Raw genomic sequence first — 22,800 nt, 5'->3', positions numbered from 1 at the left:
GGGGCGGGGCGGGCCGGGGGCGGGGGCGGCAGGAAGGGGCGGGGGCCGCGCTGGCCGCGATAAAGCCCCTGCCGCCACGGCCGGCCAGCTTGCGCTGTAGGGCTGCCGGGCTGCTGGGGCTGTGCAGCGTGTGCAGGCGCCGCCGCCTCTAGCCTCCGCTGTCCTTCCTCGCCGCCACCGCCGCCGCCGCCGTTCTCCCGCCTCTGACTCCCCCGCCCCGCCGACACCCGGCTCCGGCTCCAGCCGCACCGCCCTCCGCGGCCGCCACCTGGGGATCCCGAGCGAGGGGTGGTAAGTACGGGTTGCGCGCCCCGCGGCCGATCCTGGGCGCCTGGGGCGGGAGGGGCGCGGCCGGCGCTGCCCGCCACGCCAGGGATGGTCCTGGAGCTCCGCGCGCGGCCAGCCCCGCGCTGCGACCTTGCGCCCGGCCGGGAAGCTGCAGAGCAAGCGGGGCCGGGGGCGCAGGCGTCGAAGCGGAGGAACTTTCTCAGCCTTCTCTAGCCGGGCTGCCTCGGCCAAGGCTGCGTGCGCGCCCGGCTCCCGTGCTTGGCCCGCTGGGAGCTCGAATAGGACCCGGCGGGGTGCGGAGGGGCCGCGCCGGCGGTGGCGTCCAGGTGTGCCCGCGGCCGAGAGTCCTGGGGCCGGCGTGATTGCTGCCGCTCCATCCTAGCGGGCGCCCGTGACCCTGAATCTGGGGTACCCAGGTACTCGCGGGCGTCCTCTACCCTGTACTTTGCGTGTGCGCCGCCTGTTAGGGAAAGACAAACGGACTTCCTACTTGTTACTGCTGCCTGAGCAGGGTGAGGGTAACTAGTGGTTTGGGGGCGAGCTTTTAAATTGGCTTCTGGCAATAGGTTTAACCCTATAGAGCAGATCTTTGCTATTTTCAATGTTTGTAGAAATGGGAATTGCAATGGTGATTAGTGTCTACAGGTAAGGTCAAAGTACTCAGAAATTCTGAGCGGAATTAGCTGTTTAATTTGCCTACAAACTGAGCGCAGAGGGAAGGCTTCTATTACATAAGACAGCACTCCACCTTCAGGTATTATGGAAGATGCTATCGAAGGTTTTAGTGTTTTAATGAGCGAAAAATAATCTTTGCGTGTCTCTCTTGAGAAATCTCAAATGCTGCTGTGTCTTGCTTTGACTATTTCGCCCGAGAACGTTCTTATATTTAGCATCAACATAAAAAGGTGTTTGAAGGTTTGCCTTCCTCTTTCAAGCCAGGAAGCAGTTTACTCCTCTGAACTGTTCAGGAAGAATTTACATGATAATTTTATACTTAGGAGATTTTATATGGAAAGCTGAACACAGATAAATGGGGGAAAAAATGTAAGCGTTGCTAATTTGTATATCTAAAGCACACTTCAAAAATTGAAGATACTTTCAATGCTATCTGCATATCTAAATCAGTAATTATATGCTGTTTGCAGTATTTCAGCAAAAATTGTCTTCAGCTATGCAAATGAAGGTGGTAGCCTAAATAATCTAAAGTTTCTCTCAACCCCAAATTTTGATTCTTTATTAAAATATATTCAAAAATATTGTACAGTGCAAGGAAATTACTGAAGGTCATCAAGGTGTCATCTATCTTTTATTCTTTAAAAAAAAAAAATGAATCTAGAGTTCCTGTCGTGGCTCGAGGGAAGTGAACCTGACAAGTATCTATGAGGATGCAGGTTTCATACCTGGCTCAGTGGGTAAGGATTCACCGCAGCTGTTGAGCTCTGGTGTGGGTTGCAGATGTGGCTCAGTTCCTGCATTGCTGTGGTATAGGCCAGCAGCTGCAGCTCCAATTTGACCCCTAGCCTGGGAACCTCCATATGCCACAGGTGCAGCTCTAAAAAGCAAAAAAAAAAAAAAAAAAAAGCTGTGCAGAAAATTTTTACTCCCATGAATTTTACTTATCAGTGTAATTTTCAAAGGACAGAAATGACTCAATCTCCAAAGGACATTTTCAGTTCCACATGATTAAATGGGTGATTAAATACTAGTCAGAGATTATTTGAGGTGGCAGAGTTGGAAATGAGGGGGTGACCTAGCCAGGTCCCAGCTACACCTCCCTGTGGCCATCCTCTACCACTGTCAGTCTCTCACAGCACCAGGGACTTTGGCTGTTGGGCTTTCTCTCCTCCTCTAGTTACACTGTCCTTGTGGGGGATGCCCACCACTCCTAGTTCCCTGACCATCCCAACACTGCAGTGACCTCCACGCACTGTAGCTACTGAATCCTCTGCATCCAAGTGTTGTGCTCACCCAGAGATGCTCAGCTTATGCAGCCAGGACCTTCAGTATCTCAGTATCTCCACACCACAGGCACCTTCCTTCCAGGCAGCCAGCTGGTACTCCCATCACAATTCTTCAACACAAGAGACCTCTTCCCTTCCCTCTTGTCAGTTTGGCAGGTGGCCTCATGGCCCACGCTATGGCAAAAGTAGGGGTCACCAGATTGTGGTCTGTCCATGTCTTACCCTATTTCCTTCCTACAGACTTTTCCAAATGTAGCCACAACCAAGAAATTTTCTTAAGCATCTACTATGACTAGGCACTTTGCCACTTGATGTATGGTAAATATAGATCCCTGCTCTCTTGGAACTGTCATTCTTTTTTTTTTTTTTTTTTGCCTTTTTGAGGGCCGCACCCGCAGCATATGGAGGTTCCCAGGCTAGGGGTCTAATTGGAGCTGTAGCTGCCGGCCTACGCCAGGGCCCCAGCCATGCCAGATCCGAGCCAAATCTGCAAGCTACACCACAGCTCGTGGCAATATCGGACCCTTAACCCACTGAGTGAGGCCAGGGATTGAACCTGCAACCTCATGGTTCCTAGTCAGATTCGTTTCTACTGCACCAGGACAGGAACTCCAGAACTGTCATTCTTAGGGGAGCACACAGACAAAAAGCAAACATAACTATGCCTGATAAAATAGGAATCAGGTAGAATAATAGAAGAAAAATTAAATTGGGTCAGGGAATATAGAGAAGGTTAGAGAGAGAGCCTTCCTATGGCAGTGGCTCGTGTCTCTGATGAACTCTTTCCTTTTTTAATGGTATTTTTTAAATGCTATCCCCTCCCTTGTCCCTGCGTCCCCAACTCACCTCCTTCGACCACCTGTTTCCCAGGCTTCTTAGATGAGTTAAACCTTCCCCAGGCTCCCCTTTCTTTTTTTTTTTTTTTTAATTTATTTTATTTATTTTATTTTTTTTGCTATTTCTTTGGGCCGCTCCCACGGCATATGGAGGTTCCCGGGCTAGGGGTTGAATCGGAGCTGTAGCCACTGGCCTACGCCAGAGCCACAGCAACGTGGGATCCGAGCCGCGTCTGCAACCTACACCACAGCTCCACGGCAACGCCAGATCCTTAACCCACTGAGCAAGGGCAGGGACCGAACCCGCCACCTCATGGTTCCTAGTCGGATTCGTTAACCACTGCGCCACCACGGGAACTCCAGTAATCCCCTTTCTTCTCAGCTCTTTGCAAGCTGGCCGGACTCTTCCCCCAAGTAGAAGACCCCACAATTCCTGAGTGTGCAGTCCTGAGGATGTGCTCTGGACCTCCCTGCAGCATGGGATGCAGCTCTTTCCTCTTTTTTTTTCTTTAAGGGCTGTACCCACAGCATATGGAGGTTCCCAGGCTAGGGGTCGAATTGGAGCTACAACTGTTGGCCTGTGCCACAGCCACAGCAATGTCAGATCCTTAACCCGCTGAGTGAGGCCAGCAACTGAACCTGCAACCTCATGGTTACTAGTCGGATCCATTTCCACTGCACCACAAGGGGAACTCTCCTGTTTTGTTTTGGGTTTATTTTTTTGTCTTTTTAGGGCCACACCCATGGCATATATATGGAGGGTCCCAGGCTAAGGGTCAAATCCAAGCTGTAGCTGCAGGCCTACACCACAGCTCACAGCAGTCCCAGATCCCTAACCCACTGGGCGAGGCCAGGGATCAAACCCGCATCCTCATGCATGCTAGTCAGGTTTGTTAACTGCTGAGCCATGACAGGAACTCCTCTTTTTCTGATGGATGCTTTCTACTTTCCTAGTTGCCACCTCCTCCTGGTTTTCCTTTTGCCTCCCTGGCATCTCTGTTACCTCCTGGGGTGACCCAGGGCTCTGTTCTTACCCCTTTTCTGCTCTGCATGGAGAGTTTGAGTTACCATGTTCCCAGAGCTTCCACTTTCACCCATACAAAATCGAGTCCCGGATTGGTATCCCCAGCTAGTGACTTACAGTTGAGTGGGCTGCTCCACACCCTTTAGGTGGAAAACCCCCCAATAAATCCAGAACTGATCGTCGTTCTTATCATCCACCCTGTGCCTCTTTCATCCTTAGCCACACTTTGTCCCTCTGTTTTGGTGGTGGCTCCACCATTCACCAAGGTGCTAAAGCAGGACTCCTCCAGCACCCCTACATCCACACCGTCACCAAGTCCCCTTGCTGTGAAATCCCATAAACTTCCACTCTAGTCACAGTGGCCCTGCCCTGCTTTAGAGATCGAAGGTGACAAAATGGTGGCCGGTGCACCATTGTCAGCTGGCAGATGTGGTGTTGGCCTGAACAAAGTATGCAAAAATCAGCTTAATATTTAGGAACATTAAGCTACTTGGATTTAGAGCCTCTTTTAAAAACCAGGAGGCCTGGAACAGGAGACCTGCATTCCCACATGGCAGCACCTGGTGGGCACAAGGCTACCAGGGCCCAGTTTTGTTGGAGAGTGCATGCTTTCTGGTCCCTGGGCCAGTGCTCCTCATTTACAGTGGCTTCCTGGCAGCCACAGTCTTCTGAGCTAGCCACCATAGGCTGGGGGCTGTCAGCAGCCTGTGACTCCTTGGTGGCTGACTGCACCATCTCCTGCCTGGTCTCTTGCATGAGTGTGCACCCCTTTCAAACCATCATCCACATTGCTGCTGGGGCTACTTACCTCAAGCCCCCCAAACCCAAATCTGCTTGTGACCCTCCTAATAAAAACTCAGTGTCTGCCTCTTGACTTGGGGACAGATCTCAACTCTGAAGCAGTAGCTGCGTTTTTGTCACAAGTTAGGTATCTCAGATTGAAAGATGAGTTTTCTCTTGACTTTTTAAGATGTTGTACCTGCATTTCTCAAAATGTTCTTTTTTGGCATATGGAAGTTCCCAGGCCAGGGATCAAATTCAAGCTACAGCTGCGATCTATGCCACAGCCATGGCAACACCTAGTCCTTAACCTCCTGTGCCACAGCGGGAACTCCTCAAAATGCCTTTGGACCTCTGTAAGGAGGGTAACGCATAATTCTAATGTGGTCTCATCTGTATAGAGATTCGATCTCTGCTGTTTATAAACCATTTCCTAAGAACTTGCCACCCTCCTGCAGCCTCAGCCACTCTGGGCAGAGATGGGGCAGGATGGATTCCACGTCTTCAGGCATGGCCTGACCCAGGAGACCCCAGCCCTCAGAATGTGGTGGACCCCACTTCACATGGTGCCCAGAGTCATACAGTGTGTTCCCAGGGTCACTCAGCTGCCCTTGGGCAGTCCTGACCCAGACTCCTCAGCACTCAGCAAGGGAACTTTCCATAGTGTTCTACTCTCCTCACCAGCGACACCCCAGGCTGCTGGCCATTTTTAATGACCCAACAAAGTCCACACTTGCTCCAGCCCTTTCCCGCCTCCCTGCCTTGTACCCTTCCCCAAACCATATTTTCTTGCAAAACTGATGTTCCTGCAGAGTTTTCACACCATGGTGCTGCCTTTGCCCCTTCGCTTTGGCTCCTATTGGACCTCTGCCTGGAATTCTCTTTCTCCATCTTCCGCAGTCATTATCAAGACTCAAGTCTAGGAAAGACACCTATTCTAGAATGTCTTTCTCGAAGATCAGTATCCCCCAATCCTCAATGGCACACATGTGGTAGACACCCAGCGGATGCCTCTCTGATGGCAGTTATTGTGTCAGAGCAACAGGCTCCACCCACCAGATTCATAAGTGCTGTGAGGTTGTGCCTATATTCTGGTTTCATCTGCACAAGCAGTGGTGCATGACCCAGAGGCATTTAATGGATGTTAAACTAAACCATGTTCGTATTTTTCGTAAGTTTGCCACATGCTTTATGAAAGAGTGCTTGTCTTTTCGGCTTAGAGAGGAGCATTTAATATATATCTTCACATTGAAAAAAAAATCTTTGATCAACCCCGTCTTCTAAGACGGAACATTGGTTAGGAAAAAAGTGGAATTTTAACACAGAAGTGCTTCTGTGTCTGTGTTCTCGTCAGTTACCCTCATCTGAACCCTTTTTGGCTTCTTTCCGTCTTCCTTGAAGTCCACTGGCTGTGCTCTGTATTTCACGGTTTGTACAAGGTAGGAGAATGCCTTTGGGTTTATTTCCATTAACCTTCCCAGTCATGGTGATGCATGCCTTCTTGCTGACCCTTGCTTTTTCTTTTTGTCTTTTTTTCTTTCTTTCTCTTTTGGCTGCCCTATGGCATATGGAGTTCCGGGGCCAGGGTCAGATCTGAGCTGCAGCTGCAACAACATCGCATCCTTTAACCCACTGTGCCAGGCCAGGGATCAAACCTGCGTCCTGGCACTGCAGAGATGCCCCCGATCCTGTTGTGGCACAGCAGGAACTCCATTTTGTCTGTTTTTTAAAAAAAGAAAAAATTTTTCTAGGGTAGTGTTTTGGCTAATGTCTTAAGCCGGGTTTGGTGGGAAAAGCCTTGGGTTGGGACAGGGTCTGTGACTGTGCCGCAAACAATTTGTATAGTTGACCATCTAGAAGTTAATTTCCTTGTCAATGGCTATGTTGAAATAATGATCTCAAAGGTGTTTTATTAAAAAAAAAAAAAAGAAACCCTAACTTCTTGGCTTATTTTTCTTTCTGATCCAGCTTTCTCTAAATATGAAGCCTAGATGAAAGTTCTTAAATGGATTGTTTTGTTTACCTACATGAAATTCTCTGTCTTTTAAACCTAAGAAATCATTCACTTTGGCTCTTTAGGCCTCAGAAATAGCATTGAGGTCCAACACGAAGATTTAGTTTTTATTCCTGCTTAGAGGCATTTATAAACACATTAAATAAACTGGGTCCCTTATACTTGGATCTTCTTCGTAGACCACTGTCTCCATCCATAAATGTGCCCGTCTTCTCTTCCCAAAACCATCTTTCCTCATGAGTACATGGCAGCCCTGCTCTGAAAATCAATACTGGGTTTTAAAAAAATACCCTTAGGTGTGGCATGGAGTCAAATGCAATAAACTATATCTTCAGGTTATTTCTTATCTGTAAGTTCACAATTTGTCCAAGAACACTGAAAGACTAGGGCAATTTTATTTCTCTTTTGAGAAATGCTACCTTTCACCCAACAGGCCAAGGCTATTTACACAGTAAATGATTCTCCCCTTATTCTGCTTTTAGATTTCTAGGTCTGGATATAAGCCCAGTCCAGAGAAGTTGGCGTTCCTTCTGTGACTCTTTTTGTGCATGCGGATGGCCACTGAGTCTAAGTAGTCCTCTATTTGTAATTCCATTCATGCATTTTGAGAAATATTTCATCCCCATTGCATCCTTCATTTCCTCCAAAAGTTGGGGTGGACACCCAAATTCAAGATCGGATCGGGAACACTGCATGCCCCTGCTTCAGTCTGACCTCAGACTTTGCCCTTTGCCTCAGAAGATAATTGAAGAACTGGAATCCACTGTGCCTTTCTATTTTTATCAGTTAATTCTTGGGAGAAAGATAATGTGGAGGAGTTTTCATGTAAAATGGAAAAAAAAAATACTATGGAAAAACAGAAAGGAGTTCCTATAGTGTGATGACAAATCTTGGCAAATGTGCTCTGTTTTGTTTTTGTAATGCCTTCACCCATCTCCCAGCAGTGAAAACTCTGGCAACCTGGGGAATTTCTCTTACACACTAAAAATAGCATCGGTGATCTCCCCACCCCCTCTCTTCGCCTCCTTTAGTGCCCACTAATGCAACTATAGCAAAACTAACTGCTTGTTTTTGGCCTAAGTTTTTATGGACCAAATCTTGAAATTGGTGTGGGTATGTGAGAGAGTTAACACCAAATAAGAATCCCATTGGCAAATGAAGATGATTGCAGGTGAAAATAGATTTTTCTTTGGAGAAAATCTTCATAGGTAGTGGCAGCGTTTGCATCTTCACTAAAAAACAATTTTTTTCTTTTTTTAACTAAGGAATCTCCTTAAGAAGAATCTACTTCTGTTGAGGATGTGGTCACTTATTGGATTATATCAGCTGGAACCAGAGAATAAGGGCCTTGGAGCTCTCCCCTCTCCTGTGTCTCATGTCTCTAAACCATGACAGCAAGTAGCTTCAGGATTCCCTTCCTACAGCCTCTTGATCAAATAGGAAAGACAGTTTCCTGGCAGTTGCAGTGGGTCATCCTAGGGAGGCACTCTGATTGGCTCAAGTTGGGTCATGTGCCTTTGCCTGGACCAATGCTGTGGTCAGGGGAATGGGATGCTGTGATTGGCCAAAGTCTGAGTCACATGTTCCAGCCTGCCGACAGGGGAGGAGGGAGAATTGAGAGGGGTGTGCTGCACAGGCAAGTTACCCCAACTGCCATTGGTATTTGTTTTCACTTGTAGAGGCTCTGCGTTATCTCCTCCAGGCTCATGCCTACTTCTAGGACTGATACTAATAGTGTCCCATTGGGACAGTTGTGGAGAAGAGTGTGGAACAGCCCAGGTGTCCATGGTTATTCATAAAACATGTGTGAGTCTGTGCCAGAGCCTGAACCCAGGTCTGTAAATATGTGAGCTATGAGCTGGTACTATGAACTTTCAAAGATTTATCAATTTATCAAAGATTTCAGAGTCTTCAATATTTATAAACTCTCAAAAAGAAGCTCCTGTCAATCAATACGCCTCCTTTCAATAGATGCCTCCTGTCTTCTCACTTTGCTGTATGACCTCCATCAGTAAGACAACCAAAACATGGAGATGGAAAAAGACTAATATTTTTGTGTTATATTTGAAGTAATGTTTTTATGCCTTTTTGGCTTTGTTATTCCTTAGACACTTGTTTTTTGTTTTTTGTTTTTTCTGGGACTTGAACTCTAAAATTAGTACTGACCTTTGGATTGAAAAGGTAGAGTGGCATGGTCATACTTGTAAATCAACTATACTTTAATTTAAAAAAAATTTTCTAAAAGATAAAAATTAAAAAAATAAATTAAAACTTGGAAACTGGAAAGAAAGAAAGAAAGAAATGAAGAGAAAAAGAAAGAAAAGGTAGTGTGCATATACCCACAGTCCAAGGGAACAGAGTCTGAGGCTCAGCTGGATAAATCTCAACCAAAGAACAACATTTTTAAGAGATAGCTGATTGAACTCCACAAATGTGTAGAGACTTAGAACATTGAGAATTAACTTTTTATAGTTTTTTAAAAATTTTAAACATTTTTATAAACGTTACTGGAGAGTTGTATTAGTTTCAGGTATACAGCAAAGTGAATCATTATACATATATCCATTCCTTTTCAGATTTTTTTTTTCTGATAAAGGTGATTATACAATATTGAGTAGATTTTCCAGCACTATATTGTAGGTCCTTGTTACCTATCTATTTTATATGTAATAGTGTGTATATGTCAATCCCAGCCCTTGATTTCATCCCCTTTCAAGTTTCCTTTTTATAGCTTTTAGAGCTTTTTAGATTTAATTTTAAGGTCTGTCACATCTAATGGTAGTGTCCTCCTTTTCTTCCTCCTCTTCTTCTGCCTCCTCCCCTTCCTCCTTCCCCCTTTCCTTAGTATAGTGTAGTAATTAAGAGTATAGAGGATATAGAGACCAACAGACTTTGATCTGAATCTAGATTGTATCAGTTACTAGCTGGAGGCCAGGAGGCCAAAGCCAATGTACTAAACTTCTCTAGGCCTCAGTTTTTTCATCTGTGAGTTGGGCATGAAGATAACCACATCTTAAGTGTTGTGAAGATGATGGGGAGAGTATGCTTTTTTGGAGTTCCCATTGTGGTTCAGCAGGTTAAGAACCTGGTGTAGTGTCCGTGAGGATGCAGGTTTGATCCTTGGCCTGGCTCAGTGGCTTAAGGATCTGGTCTTGCTGCAATCTGCAGCATAGGTCACAGATGTGACTCAGATCCAGCATTGCTGTGGCTGCGGCATGGGCCGGCAGCTGCAGCTCTGATTTGACCCCTAGCCTGGGAACTTCTATAAGCTGCAGGTGCAGCCATAAAAAAAATAGAGTAAAACATTAAAAAAGTTTAAAAAGTGTGTACTTTAGATGCTTACCACAGGGACCAGAATGGAGCTGACTGCCAGGGCATGTGGTGCTAGTGGGGTTCTATTTGTCACAGTAGTCCAGGCGAACATTTAACTCTGGTGGGACCTGTCTTTTCATTGTGTCTTTGACTTGGTGAATGAGTGACTTGCTGTATGTGTTTGCACACTTTCTTCCCAGACCCCTTTCCTGTGAAACTCTTCAGGGGGCAGTATTCCCAGAGATCAGCTGGTCGTCTGTCCTTTCTGCAGGCTTCCAGCTCTTCCAGGACTGTCCATGGAGCAAAGGATGGCTGATGCATGAAATAAACTCCCTTTCCTCCAGCTGTATGAGAAAATGTAAGCAGCTCTGTGACCAGGAGGTCTTTCTGGGGGCCCATTGCAGGCCAGCTCTGTCAGGCTGGGTGCTGCTGTGTTGTTGTTTTGTATCTTAGTTATGAAGAAAGAATAAATGCCTTTGCGGTAGGAAAGATAATCTATTGGGTTTAGTATTTAGATCTTTGCAAGTGTGGCAGCTAGAATCTTCTCTTTTTGTTCTTGTGTTTCTGACTGAGAAGTCATGCTACTGTATCCAGTGGGGTCCATATACACAGAAATAACCATTTTAAACACATGCTGAACGTATTTAAAACACGTGGCCGTTTAACTATGACTTCATTCCTTCAATATACAAAAGAGTCCTGTGAATGCTGGATTAACCTCTGCCAACATTCCTAGAATGGAAATGTATTTTCTGCTGCCGTTAATATGATTTTTAAAGGATTTTGCTGGCAAACAGCCATTTGGCATTTTATACAGCACCCAGTATATGCCCACACCTGAGCTGTTGCTCGGACAGTGGGATGGGGGATGCCAATGAGATTCTGTGCGATGACTTCATTATAAAAAGAGTTTTCTTTTTAAGGGTGTGGATTTTCTCTTTGAAATTAATTTGGCCAATAGACTCATATCGTCTCTTGCCCATCCTGTGTTCATTTCTTAATGACCTGTTAATTAAATTAGCAACTTGGAAGACTGGCTAGAGATGCCGACATAGTCCTAGTGAATCAGTTCTTGTGCAGCAAGGTGCTAATCATACAGATGTGAATTAATTCAGCAATTACTGAAAACAGAGTTGTTCCCATGCATGTATACCACTTACTAGTCTAGAATTTTTTTACATACATAGTGGCAAAATTTTGCTTTTCTCTTACTCTCTGCCTGTGTTCTAGTTAGGTGTGTCTTTTCTGCCTCATTAGAAAACCTCAAGGATTTTGTGGTCTCTTATTTTTCTGGGCTCTTCCCACCATACCTGACACAGGGGAGCCCAAATGATGCTTGAAAGGGGCGAACAAAGTGAAAGATCATTGGCTCATCAGTGTGTCAGATGTTCTTAGGCACATTGGATACATGATCTTATTGAACCTAAACAGCTCTTGTAGGGTAGAACTGAGTCCCGAAAACTGAGATTCAGGTGAGTGGAGCATCCTTCTGAGATCCCCGCCCATCAGATGGTCACTGCAGGTCTGGGTGTCCCACAGTGGAGACTTTTGATTCTGAAACATCGTTTTCAGCAAACAACTGAGGCAAAACAGTGGTTGCGGAGTAGCAATGCAGGAACCCACAGACCATTGCTAGATGGAAGCCTAATCGGGGAGACACGTGAACCTGGGTTTAAATGCCTGCTCTGCACTTAGTAACTGTTTTGTGGCCACAAAAAAATGCGTTCCCCCCATCCCCCCCCACCAACCCCACGCATGCTCCATTTTCAAAGCTAAAGAGGGAGGGAATGAAGGGCAGCTTTCTCTCTCTTTTTCCCACAGAGACCGTGTGGTCCCCGTGTTCCAGACAGGGGACTAGGAAGTACTGTGACTTAGGTCACTTGGCAGGCCAGAGGTCCTCCTGCGGATGAGGAACTCAGAGGCTCCAGGAGGGTGGGAAAGGTGGGCACATGACAGGCTGTGTCCAGGTCTTGGTTTTCTCCCATGTGAATGGAGGGCTTTGATGTCCAGCTTTCCAGGAACCCGAGAGGCTCAGCCTCGCTGATGCCAAAGCCCTTATGCCTAAGACTTTCTTAGACATCAGTCACTATTAACCCTGTGTGTGTGTGTGTGCGCGCGCGCGTGTGTGCACGCATATGAGATGTAAGTCTGTGCAAACGTGAAGTGTTGGCTCATAGCCAGTAAGCACAAATATCCAGACAGCCTCATGGGTAATGCAAGGCTTCTTTGTCCTTTCATGGTATTCTTCACAAAACCCTTTTTGCCATAAATTTGGTGAAATTGCTGTTGACCGATTTGGCTGTTCAGTCTCTCACAGGCTCTCTTTGGCTAAATACTTGGAGGTAAGTCCTCCGGGCGGGGAGAGATCAGAACCCTTAAAAAAGATGACAGTTTTAGTGCACAACTTTGGAAAGGTTGAAACATTACGTGCCAGTAGCTTTTATTAATGTTAATTAAATACTCAGGACTACAAAACATGGGAGTGACCAAAACTGCAGTAAGGCCTGCTGCCTTAATGAGTCACTGAAAGGCACTACAATGTCGAATTCTCACTGTGAAAAAGAGAGTATCATAGTTTAAAAACTGTGTGCATGACTAAGACGTGAAAAATTTACTTGAAATTGTCCCTCAGGGAAAGAAGGAGTTGCTGTATATTAGGGTTCTTACAAAATCTTCCATTTTACAAAGGTCCTGATATGTTTATGGGTCAGAGTTCACCAGAAGCACGGGATGGACAAGCCTCATAAGAACATGTGGAAAAGGCACATTAGCCTGAAATCCCCCTTTTCAATATTTATTATGAATGCTTGCAAAAGATCGCGTGATAAAACAGGATTTAACAAGGAGGCAAAGGAATCCAATACAGACTTAGTCATCATTCTTGAGGTCATCACTTCGCAGTCACCAGATGTTGAGTGTGATATTGGGTAAGGTCATGCTAGTTGCTATAACAAACATATTCGAGCATGTGCCATGGCTCAAACATGATGGAAGGTTATTCCCTACTTGCTTAAAGGCCAAAATGGGGGCGTCAGTTTCCAGCCTGATGATTCAGTGCCCCAGCCTCTTTCCACTGAATGGCTTCACTTGAGTTAGCAGGTGGATTCCAAGAGCATAACGCCTGTCAGCATCAAGCTGGTGGAAACAGAAAAGGTCATGGCAGATTGCATATGGCGGGTCTTGATGGGCCAGGCTGAGCATAGCATGCATCACTTCAGTTCCTATTCTGACTGCCACCTACAGCACAGGCTCCAGCCCTGTGTTCGGAGAAGAGGGAGTGGGTTTACTGAGGAGGTAGCTGCTCTGGCAAGTGAAATTTTATCAAGACCATGAAGGGTCACTTTAAAGAGTAACTCCATCAGTAATATGCTACAAGGATCACAGATATATTTTTACCTTTGAGGGCCCCTGTTCTGATGCTCTAGGAAGGGCTTCTCATGGCTCAGGATCGATTTTTCCATGACAGTGTCACACAGAGATTTGGCAAGTGTGGTATCACAGGCAACTTGGAAGGAAAGTGGGTGATGTGCTCAGGAAAATTGTTAGACGACTCAAAAAGTGACAACAGGCACGAAGACAATGTCTGGGGAAGCTCTGGATTAAATTGCTTCCCGGAAGGTGGAAATGGAAAGAAAGGTTCTATTTCTAAATCACCAATGCATGTGATTGCACTTATTCGTCTAAAGTTTATTTCATAGTCCTGTCAACCAAAATTTGGGCAGGCTGGGGAAGAAGTGTTGGGATCTTCTTATTGGGAAAGAGGGCTGTCTTTTTGGCGAGACACCCTTTATTCAAACACACATGGCATTTAGAAGGTAAAAAAATAAAGACTTTTATGCTGGAAGAAGGGGCACGTCTTGCAGTGTGGGAGAGGGTTGTCAGATGCGCTGAAGCACCCATCTGCATCCCGGAGCAGAGGGCGCGGCATAGCTCAGGGATGGGTCCAGCGCCAGACCTGAGCTCTGACCAAGGGGATAAAAGAGAACCCAGAGCGACTGGACAAGGGGGAGGTAGGAGACGGGAGCATTCTCTTCTCTTTGTGGGAGAAACCTCTGGCAACGTCCATCTCGAGGTGGTGGGCATATCCTTATGGTCTCTCTCCTCTTTCTTGCTGTGTGACGTGAGGTAGATGATCCACTTCTCTGCATCCCTGTGACCTTAACCTTGTCCCGAAGGGCAAGATCAAGTAAGGTGGTGTGTGCAAAGGGCTGTGTACACAGGAAGAGCTTTATAAAAGCCCTCCCATCTCCGTGCTGCTACTCACCAGCTCCACTGTGGGTGAACATTATCTCCATAACTGACTCTGAGAAGTAGGGGTGACACTTGCCCCCCCATAAAAGGTGACTTCATGACAAAAAGAAGCTCGGCTTCCTCAGTACGGTATCTTACAGCAGAAGTTAGACAAAAGTGAGAAGAACCTTCATTAAAGTCTTTGTTTTTTGTTTTTTTTTTCGTCGTTTTGAGGGCCACACCAGCAGCATATGGAGGTTCCCAGGCTAGGGGTCGAATCGGAGCTGTAGCTGCCAGCCTACATCAGAGCCACAGCAACCCCATATCCAAGCCGCACCTGCGACCAGCACCACAGTTCATGGCAACGCTGGATCCTTAACCCACTGAGCGAGGCCAGGGATCGAACCCGCAACCTCATGGTTCCTAGTCGGATTCATTTCTGCTGCACCATGATGGGAACTCCGTGATTTTTAATTTCAGAAATCCTTGTTCTACCTTAGCTTTGGTTTTTTGTTTTGTTTTGTTTTCTTTTCATGCTGCACCTGCAGCATATGGAAGTTGCCGGGCTAGGGGTCAAATGAGAGCTGCACCTGAGGCCTACACCACAGCCACAGCAACACAGGATCCAAGCCTCATCTGCAACCTACATCAAAGCTTTTGGCAACCCCTGATCCTTTAACCCACTGAGGGAGGCCAGGGATTGAACCTGCATTCTCACGGATGCTTGACCCACTGAGCCACAGTGGGCACTCCTTTTTTTTTTTCTTTTCTTTGCTTTTTTTTTTTAAAACCTTAGCTTTGGATGGGGGGGAGGTATCAAGGCTAGTCCTTTGAGGAAAAGTTCTGTGGGATTAAGAGCTGTCATATCACTTCTCAGGACAGTGTCTCATGGGATCCTCCAAAAAAAACCGCCTGTGCTGCAGGAGTGGGGGAGGGAGGTTATCACTGATTTTATAGATGAGGAAGGCTGAGTCACAGAGCAGGTATGTGATTTATCCCATACAGGCAGGCCTGGGACTAGACAACAGGCTCATTCCATAATCTTGTCAAAGTGGACACAGGTTTCTTCTGGAAAGTAGCTGAACAGCTCCCCTCCCCCCACCGGATCCCTGCAGAAGGCGTCAGTGGGGACCTTAACGTGAGAAATTAAGTCAGGCTAAAGGACGAACCTTGGTGTCTGGGTGACTAAAGCCATGTTTGAAATCGGGCTTTCTATCACTTCTTTTTTTTTTTTTTAAACACTACAAACAAGTGAAGTTTATTCTGGAAATGCAAGCATATCACTTCTGATGGTTTCTAAGCTTTGCCAAACTTCGGTTGGATGGTTGCTTGGTTGGATGGTTGCTTGGTTGGATGGTTGCTTGGTTGCTTGGTTGGATGGTTGCTTGGTTGGATGGTTGCTTGCCAGGGGGAAAAAAACATGTAAATATAGAGTGGTTATCTTCTTGACTATTCCTTTGGAATTTTATTTGTTTACAAACTCATCTTGCCGCCTTTTGGAGGATTTTCTCTAGGCCATTGAAGTTCGAATCTGTCAAGGCTAGAAGTGTTTGTATTCTTGTGGAAACACAGCTCTTTTAAATCCATTGTTTTAAAAGTCACTTGGAGCATTAAAAACCTCAGGTCATCAATTCCTAGTGTGAAAATTTAGGAGTGATTGGGGCTTCAGGCAAGCAATATCGACTTAAATGTGTAGAGCACTTTAAGAGAGCATTTGATTGTACATCTTAAAACAAGGAATGCAAATTGAAATTCCTCCTGGGTGCTTTAACTCATGCATTATATGTGCAGTATTTTCAATTAGCTGCAGAAAAAAAGTACATTTGAGTGTGGGTCTGTTTTTACAGCTGGGAATTGCTCTGAGAACACAATTGACTATTTCATACAGGTGAGATTTATTTAAATGACTCATGGGGCATTTGCAGTTTAACCCATAATTGAAAATATTGTTGCAATGTGGCAGGTAAAAGTAGGAAGTCATTTTGCATTCCTGAGGAGGTACTCCCAGCTCAGTAGAGGGAAGTGGACAGGAAGTGAAAACTGAGTTGAGGTTCTCTCCTTCACATTTCATTCCCCAGCTGTGCCTTGCCAGGGAAAGAAAGAGAACACTCTGCTGCCAGAGGATGCCATGGTACGGTGCTCTTAGCAAAGACCCAAAAGTTCTCTTGTCTCTCCTGTTTTCATGTACCGGACACATGTGGAAGACCAAATCAGAGGTGCAGGGCCCCATCCTTCCCCCAACTCTCTGCTTCCCCACTGTTCTTTGCCTCCTGTTTCACATGAGCCATCACATTGATACGGAAAGCTTGGTCGACTCTCTTAGGATGGACCAACCAGCCCTGCCGTATCGGCTCATAATTGTTCCTGGGGATTCGGAATGCATGTTTCCACAGAAATGATGTTGCCAACGGTGGTTAGGCAAATAACATTGTGTCAAAATGCATTCTTGCTCCTGTGATTCAGCCAGAGCATGGGTTAATTAGGCATTTTGTGGGCAGAATTAAAGTCTTAATCACCAGCTTTTAATTTTTCTCTGGATCAGTGGTTGTCAACCAGGGGCAGCCCCCCTCCCCCACCAAGAACATTAGTCAACATCTACAGACATTTGGTTCTCACAACTGGGTGAGTGATGCTACTGGCATCTGGTGGGTAGAGGCCAGTGGTACTGCTAAGCATCCTACAATCCACGAGGCAGCTCCTACCACACAGAACTATTAAGTCCCAATGTCCATAGTGCCAAAGTTGTGAGACCCTGCTCTAGAATTTCCTATTAAAAAAAAAGAAAAGAAAAGAAAAGAAAGAAATGACTTCCCAAAATTCTTTAGATCACAGCCCACTTGTAAGACGCTGCCTTCTATAATGGACATCAGTATGTGAGGTGAATCCCGGTGACTGCCGAAGCCCTGGCATCTTCATGGATGCCTTGGTTATGCAGAGCACCTTGGTGTCCTGTGTGCCATGTTGGATGCTGGGGAAGCATGGAGAAAAGGTCCCTGCCCTTCCCAAAGGCACAGAGAGACAGAGAGGTGACAAATGTCATCAGAAGGGGCATGAATATGGAGGCCAAGGGCTGCAAAGAGCCTGGCAGGGTCTGTGAACTGCCAGGGGGAAAGTAGCTATAGAAGGAAGCCAGATCCAGACTGGGGACTGGGCTGATCAGGTTGTGGGCTGTGGGAGGGTAAGAGCTCAGAAAAGCCATTGCAGGTTGGATGCAGGTCTTGGCGCTGAGGGTCAGGGTCCACCCCTCCTATCAGCCTGGTCACTGGGCAGTGCACACAGGGGGTTGGGTGTAGGAAATGCACGTCCTCTTCCAGGAATGCCAGTGGTTCAGTGGGCACAAAGGAGGCAGAAAGAATAGACATTCACGAACCATCTGGGAAGCAGAAGGACGGAGCTTGATGGTTAAATGTGGGCAGGGTGAGGGTGGAGGAGGACTCCCAGCCTTACTGCTGAGATTCTTGGGTGGATATGGAGCTGCACCCACTCAGATGGAGAAACTGGGGGAACAGCACATTCAGAGAGGAGAAGTACTCTTTCCTCCCATTGTAGAATTTCTAAGAAAATGGGTAACGGGACTTGTTTATGTCTTTCCACCCAGTGTTTCTTTAGACTCTGTTCTGTTAGCCAGAATCTCAGCTATTTCTCCTGGATTACTATGTCTTCCTTCCAGTTACCATCGTGAGAGTGAAACTGACAGCAGAACGGGGATTGGGACTTGAATCCCCATGCCAGCACTCAAACCCAGCCTAAACCGAGATTGGGACTCGAACCCACGGTTTTTAATTTACAATCATTCACCTGATGTCTGGACTTCTTGAGGTTTAGGTTCTTTGTGTCGCAGTGCAGAAGGAATTCAGCAGGAGACAAAGTGATAGGCAAGAAGTAGATTTATTAAGATAGGACCTTGCAAGAGATGCAAGCGGGCCAGAAAGGAGGCTCTGCCCCCAGGATGAGGTGAGCTTCAGTTTTATAGTCCTAGGGAGTGAGGGTGGGAAAATACCACCTCTTCCTCTTTCTTCAAGGTGGAGTAGTGGCTCCACCTTGGTAATTGGTAAGAGAGTATTTGACCCTCTAAGGTCAAACTAGGACTGTCATGGTGCTTATTCAAATCAGCCGAAGGGCAGTCCTTTAATTCCTGCCCTTGATCTGACCCTGAATACTGGCCTCACCCCGCCCCCACCCAATGACCTGAGGCGTACCTCCGCTAATCAAGCGAGCCTGCCTTGTTCTGATGGCCTCTTGAGCAATTATTAACGGACAGTGATCTCCCAAAGTCCCTCTCTATGGTCCCTTATTGGGACTTCCACAGCTACCTGTGCAACTGTCCTACTCCATCCCTGTCAATAAGCCTTCCAGTGTGCCTCAGAATCATTTCTCAATGGTCTCCTTGAGCAATCATTAAGCATTTTTCTGGATTAGATGTTTCCTCCATCATAAGCAAATAAACCAGTGACAAGGTTCGGCTTCCATAGGGACTTCTGAGATGGGCTTACCTGACCTGGCTGTACTAACACTCTTATTAAATTGTGTTAGTCTGGAGTTCCCGTCGTGGCTCCGTGGTTAATGAATCCGACTAGGAACGATGAGGTTGTGGGTTTGATCCCTGGCCTCACTCAGTGGGTTAAGGATCCGGCGTTGCCATGAGCTGTGGTGTAAGTGGCAGATGTGGCTTGGATCCCGCATTGCTGTGGCTCTGGCATAGGCCGGCAGCTACAGCTCCGATTAGACCCCTAACCTGGGAACCTCCATACGCTGCTGGTGCGGCCCTAGAAAAGACCAAAAAATAAATAAATATAAATAAATAAATCATGTTAGTCAAATCCTGTCCTGTTTCATTTTCAGCTGGTAGGAAGCACTTTTCCTTGGTCATGAGCCTGGCAGTTGTAGAAGAAGCACCAGGAAGATCACCAGAGCCTGGCACCTGTTTTCTAAGTCACTCAATGACCATCAGTCCTTTCCTGACCCCGTCACCAGGGCCACTCAAGGTGGCTGTCCAGGGCCTGGCTGCTGACCCCAGGAGGACCAGGCCACCTAGGTCACAGGGTTTCAGAACGTTGCATCCCTCCTGTGGCTAAGCAATGAAGGAAATGGCTCACAACTGAATGAAAGATCTTGAGTAAAGAGAAAAGACAGCTTTAAAAATTCCCCTTAGTTTTCAGAAATTGGAATTTGAGGATATTTTGCAGTTGGGGAACTGTTGGGATGGACTGGCGTGTAGACCTTAAGAGGCTGAGGAGAGACCCCCAAAGACCCCCCCCCACCCAGGCCCCCATGATAATGGCAGTAATGGCAGCTTGGTTGAGCCCTTAGTGTTCAAGAACTGTCCAAAGAACTTGAGATGTAGCACCCTTTTTTATTCCTCACAACAGCCCATAAGCAGGGATGACTGTTCTTCATTGTACAGATGAAGAAACTAGGCACAGTGAAGTTCAGTACTTGTCAAGAGTCATAGAGTGATTGCTGGGGGACCTGGTTATATTATAACTGGAGTGGTTTATCTCGGAAGCCTGCAGAGACCAAAAATCCTAACAACTGGTACCCTCTGGAAACAATTAATTACGAAAAGGCACAATTATGCAAAAATGTATTTTTAATCTTTTTTTCAGAATATTGACATTTCGAGTGTGCTTGCAATATTAGGAAAAGAATTAAATAAAAAGATCTGTCTCAAGGTGCATTTGTTTGCTGATTAAAATTTTAAAATAGGGGTTTTTTATTTTAAGGTAGTTGTAGATTCACACGCAAGTTACAAAACACAATAGAGATCCCACAGACCCTTCACCCAGTTTCCCCAAAGGTATCATCTTGCACAACCAGAGTTCACAGCAATAAAGAACCACAGCCAGGACACTGACATTGTACAATCCATCCACCTTATTCAGATTTCAGCAGTTTTACTCATGTGTGTACACGTGCGCATGCTCTGTGTGTGTGTGTGTGTGTGTGTGTGTGTACTTCTTTCTATGCAGTTTCATCGTGTCGTAGATTTGTGTCACCATCACAGTCAGGACACAGAACCATTCCATCACCACGACCCCTCATGTCAGCCGTTTATGGTCACATCCACCCACCTCCCTCCCAGCCTCCCCGATTCCTGGCTACCACTAGTATGTCCTCCATCTGTATAATTTTTGTGATTTTGTAATCATACAGCCTGGAGCCTTTTGTAGTTGACTTTTTTCGGTCGGCGTAATTCCCTTGAGACCCATTCCAGTTGGCATGTATTTAAATAGCTTGCCCCTTCTTACTGCTGACTAGCGTTCCATGGTATGGCTGTAACATGGTGTATTTGACCAGTCCCTCACTGAAGGACGTATGGGTTGTTTCCAGTTTGGGGGCTGTTACAAATAACACTGCTAAAAACACAGGTGCAGGTTTCTGTATGCAAATGAGTTTCCATTTCTCTGAGATAAATGTCCAAGTTTGCTGGATCGTATGGTTAAATGCATGTAAGAAACTGCCAAACTGCTCTCCGGAATGGCTCTACCATTTTACATTTCCACCAGCAGTGTGAATGGTCCAGTTTCTCTGCATCTTGTCCAGTATTTGGCATTGCCGCTGGTTTTTACTTTAGCCATGCTGATAGGCTTGTAGTGACAGCCCATAGTGTTTTTAATTTGCATTTCCCTAGAGTTATCACTGGGGCACAGTGGTTTAAGAATCCAGCTGCAGCATCTTGAGTTACTGCAGAGGCGTGGGTTCAATCCCTGGCCCAGTGCAGTGAGTCAGAGGATCCAGCATTGCTACTACAGCTTGGATTCAGTCCCTGGCCTGGGGACTTCCATATGCCACAAGTGTGGCCATTATAAAAAAAAAAAAATTGTATTTCCTTAATGGCTAATGATGTTGAACATCTTTTCATGGGCTTATGTGCCTCCGATATGTTCTCTTCCATGAAATGTCAGTTCCTGTCTTCGGCCCATTTCCTGATTGGATTGTTTAATATTTTGTACTTCTGTGTTGTGAGAGTTCTTTCTATAGTCTAGATAGTGTACTCGTTTTTGCCAGATAGGCAGTTTGCAAGTATTTCTTCTTAATCTCTAGCTTGTCTTCTCATCATCTTTGCAGGGTCTTTGCAGAGCAAATAATTTTGATGAGGCCTGGGTTATCAGTTTTTCCCTTTTTTGGGTTGTACTTTTGGTATCAACTCTAAGACAAAATAGGGTTGTGTGGGGTTTTTTTGTTTGGGGTTTTTTTGCTTGTTTGTTTTTGGTTTTTGTCTTTTTAGGGCCACACCCGAGGCACATGGAGGTTCCAAGGCAAGGGGTCGAATTGGAACTGCAGCTGGTGGCCTACACCACAGCCACAGCAACCCAGGATCCGAGCCTCATCTGTAACCTACAGCGCAGCTCAGGGCAATGCTAGATCCTTAACCCACTGAGCAAGGCTAGGGATCGAACCTGCGTCCTCATGGATGCTAGTCAAGATTCATTTCTGCCGAGCCACAATGGGAATTCCTAAAATAGGGTTTTTGATTCTTGCCTCTTCTATTGTGCAGTGTCTGATCATGAGAAAGAAGCCAGTGGGGCAGGGTGGACGTTGGAGGGTGAAAGGTTGTTCTTCCAGCCTCTGTCTAGCTAAGACGCTGGTGAATGTCAAGATGAATTGTTGGTCAAGGTTATGCACGGGTAGACCTGGTCTTACAAAGACTGTAAAATGATGATGGTATGAAAAAAAATTTTTTTTTCAAAGTCTCAGTTTCCAGAACCATCCATGGTACCTCCTAACAGAAGGCCTGTTTGCACATGAGATCTTCTATCTGGAACGCACTTCCCTGCTCCCAGCTCCCTCCCCTTTTGTCATATTGTCATACCAAGCTCATCCTCAGAGCACCTCCCCAGTCCCTGCCTGCCCGCCTCCCCCAGGTGTGTCTTGGCTTCCTTTGTTGTCCTTTCCATTTGCTGTCAAAGCACTTGCAAAGTAAATATGTAAAAAATGAATGCAAATATCCATTCAGTATTTATGGTGGTTTCATCAAAGTCTGTTTCCCTCTGGACCAAGGTTTCTCAACCTGAACCCTGTCGACAGTTTGGAATGGACAAATCCTTGTTGTGCACAGCTGTCCTGAGCCTTGTAGGATGTTAAGCAGCATCCCTGGCCTCTGCTCACTGGATGCTAGTAGCACCCCGCCTCCTCCCCATGCCCCCACCACCCACACTCAGCTGTGACAACTGAAAATATGTCTCTAGATGTTGCCAAATGTTCCCTGGGGGACACAAGGCCCAGGTGGAGAAACACAGCTCTAGGGCTTGGGAGAGAAGGTGTCAAGTCCTTTTTTTTCCACGTTGTCTCCCCAACCCAGTGCCTGGCACACTCATGCTTTATTAATATTTGTGAAATTGATACATGTGCAAA

General features: G+C 46.2%; 1 protein-coding gene across 8 annotated transcripts in view; it reads left to right on the top strand.

The window, feature by feature from the left end:
- Window positions 1-22,800, top strand: part of SERPINE2 (serpin family E member 2) — a 69,450-nt gene that overhangs the window by 2,651 nt on the left and 43,999 nt on the right. For 2 of the 8 annotated variants that reach the window (XR_014828847.1, XM_084998326.1), the window contains exon 1: window positions 62-291. The exons of 2 other annotated variants lie outside the window; for them this stretch is intronic. Coding sequence is in view for 3 of the 6 variants with exons in the window: in XM_084998331.1 (XP_084854457.1) it covers window positions 10,572-10,573 (2 nt within the window). In the remaining 3 variants the exon portion in view is untranslated. Of the gene's footprint in view, window positions 1-61; window positions 292-315; window positions 705-6,728; window positions 8,405-8,481; window positions 8,540-10,414; window positions 10,574-22,800 lie in introns of those variants that run through there. 4 more of the 8 variants (XM_084998331.1, XM_084998329.1, XM_084998328.1 and 1 more) reach the window with 4 other exon arrangements.

Source organism: Sus scrofa, chromosome 15 (genome assembly GCF_054392235.1).
Source record: "Sus scrofa isolate SSC_HxYL_T2T_F1_AM1 chromosome 15, Sscrofa_HxYL_maternal_Yorkshire_Landrace_v2.0, whole genome shotgun sequence".
NCBI lineage: Eukaryota > Metazoa > Chordata > Mammalia > Artiodactyla > Suidae > Sus > Sus scrofa.
The sequence above is the reverse complement of the archived record's forward strand: the minus strand, read 5'-3'. Positions and strand labels throughout refer to the sequence as shown.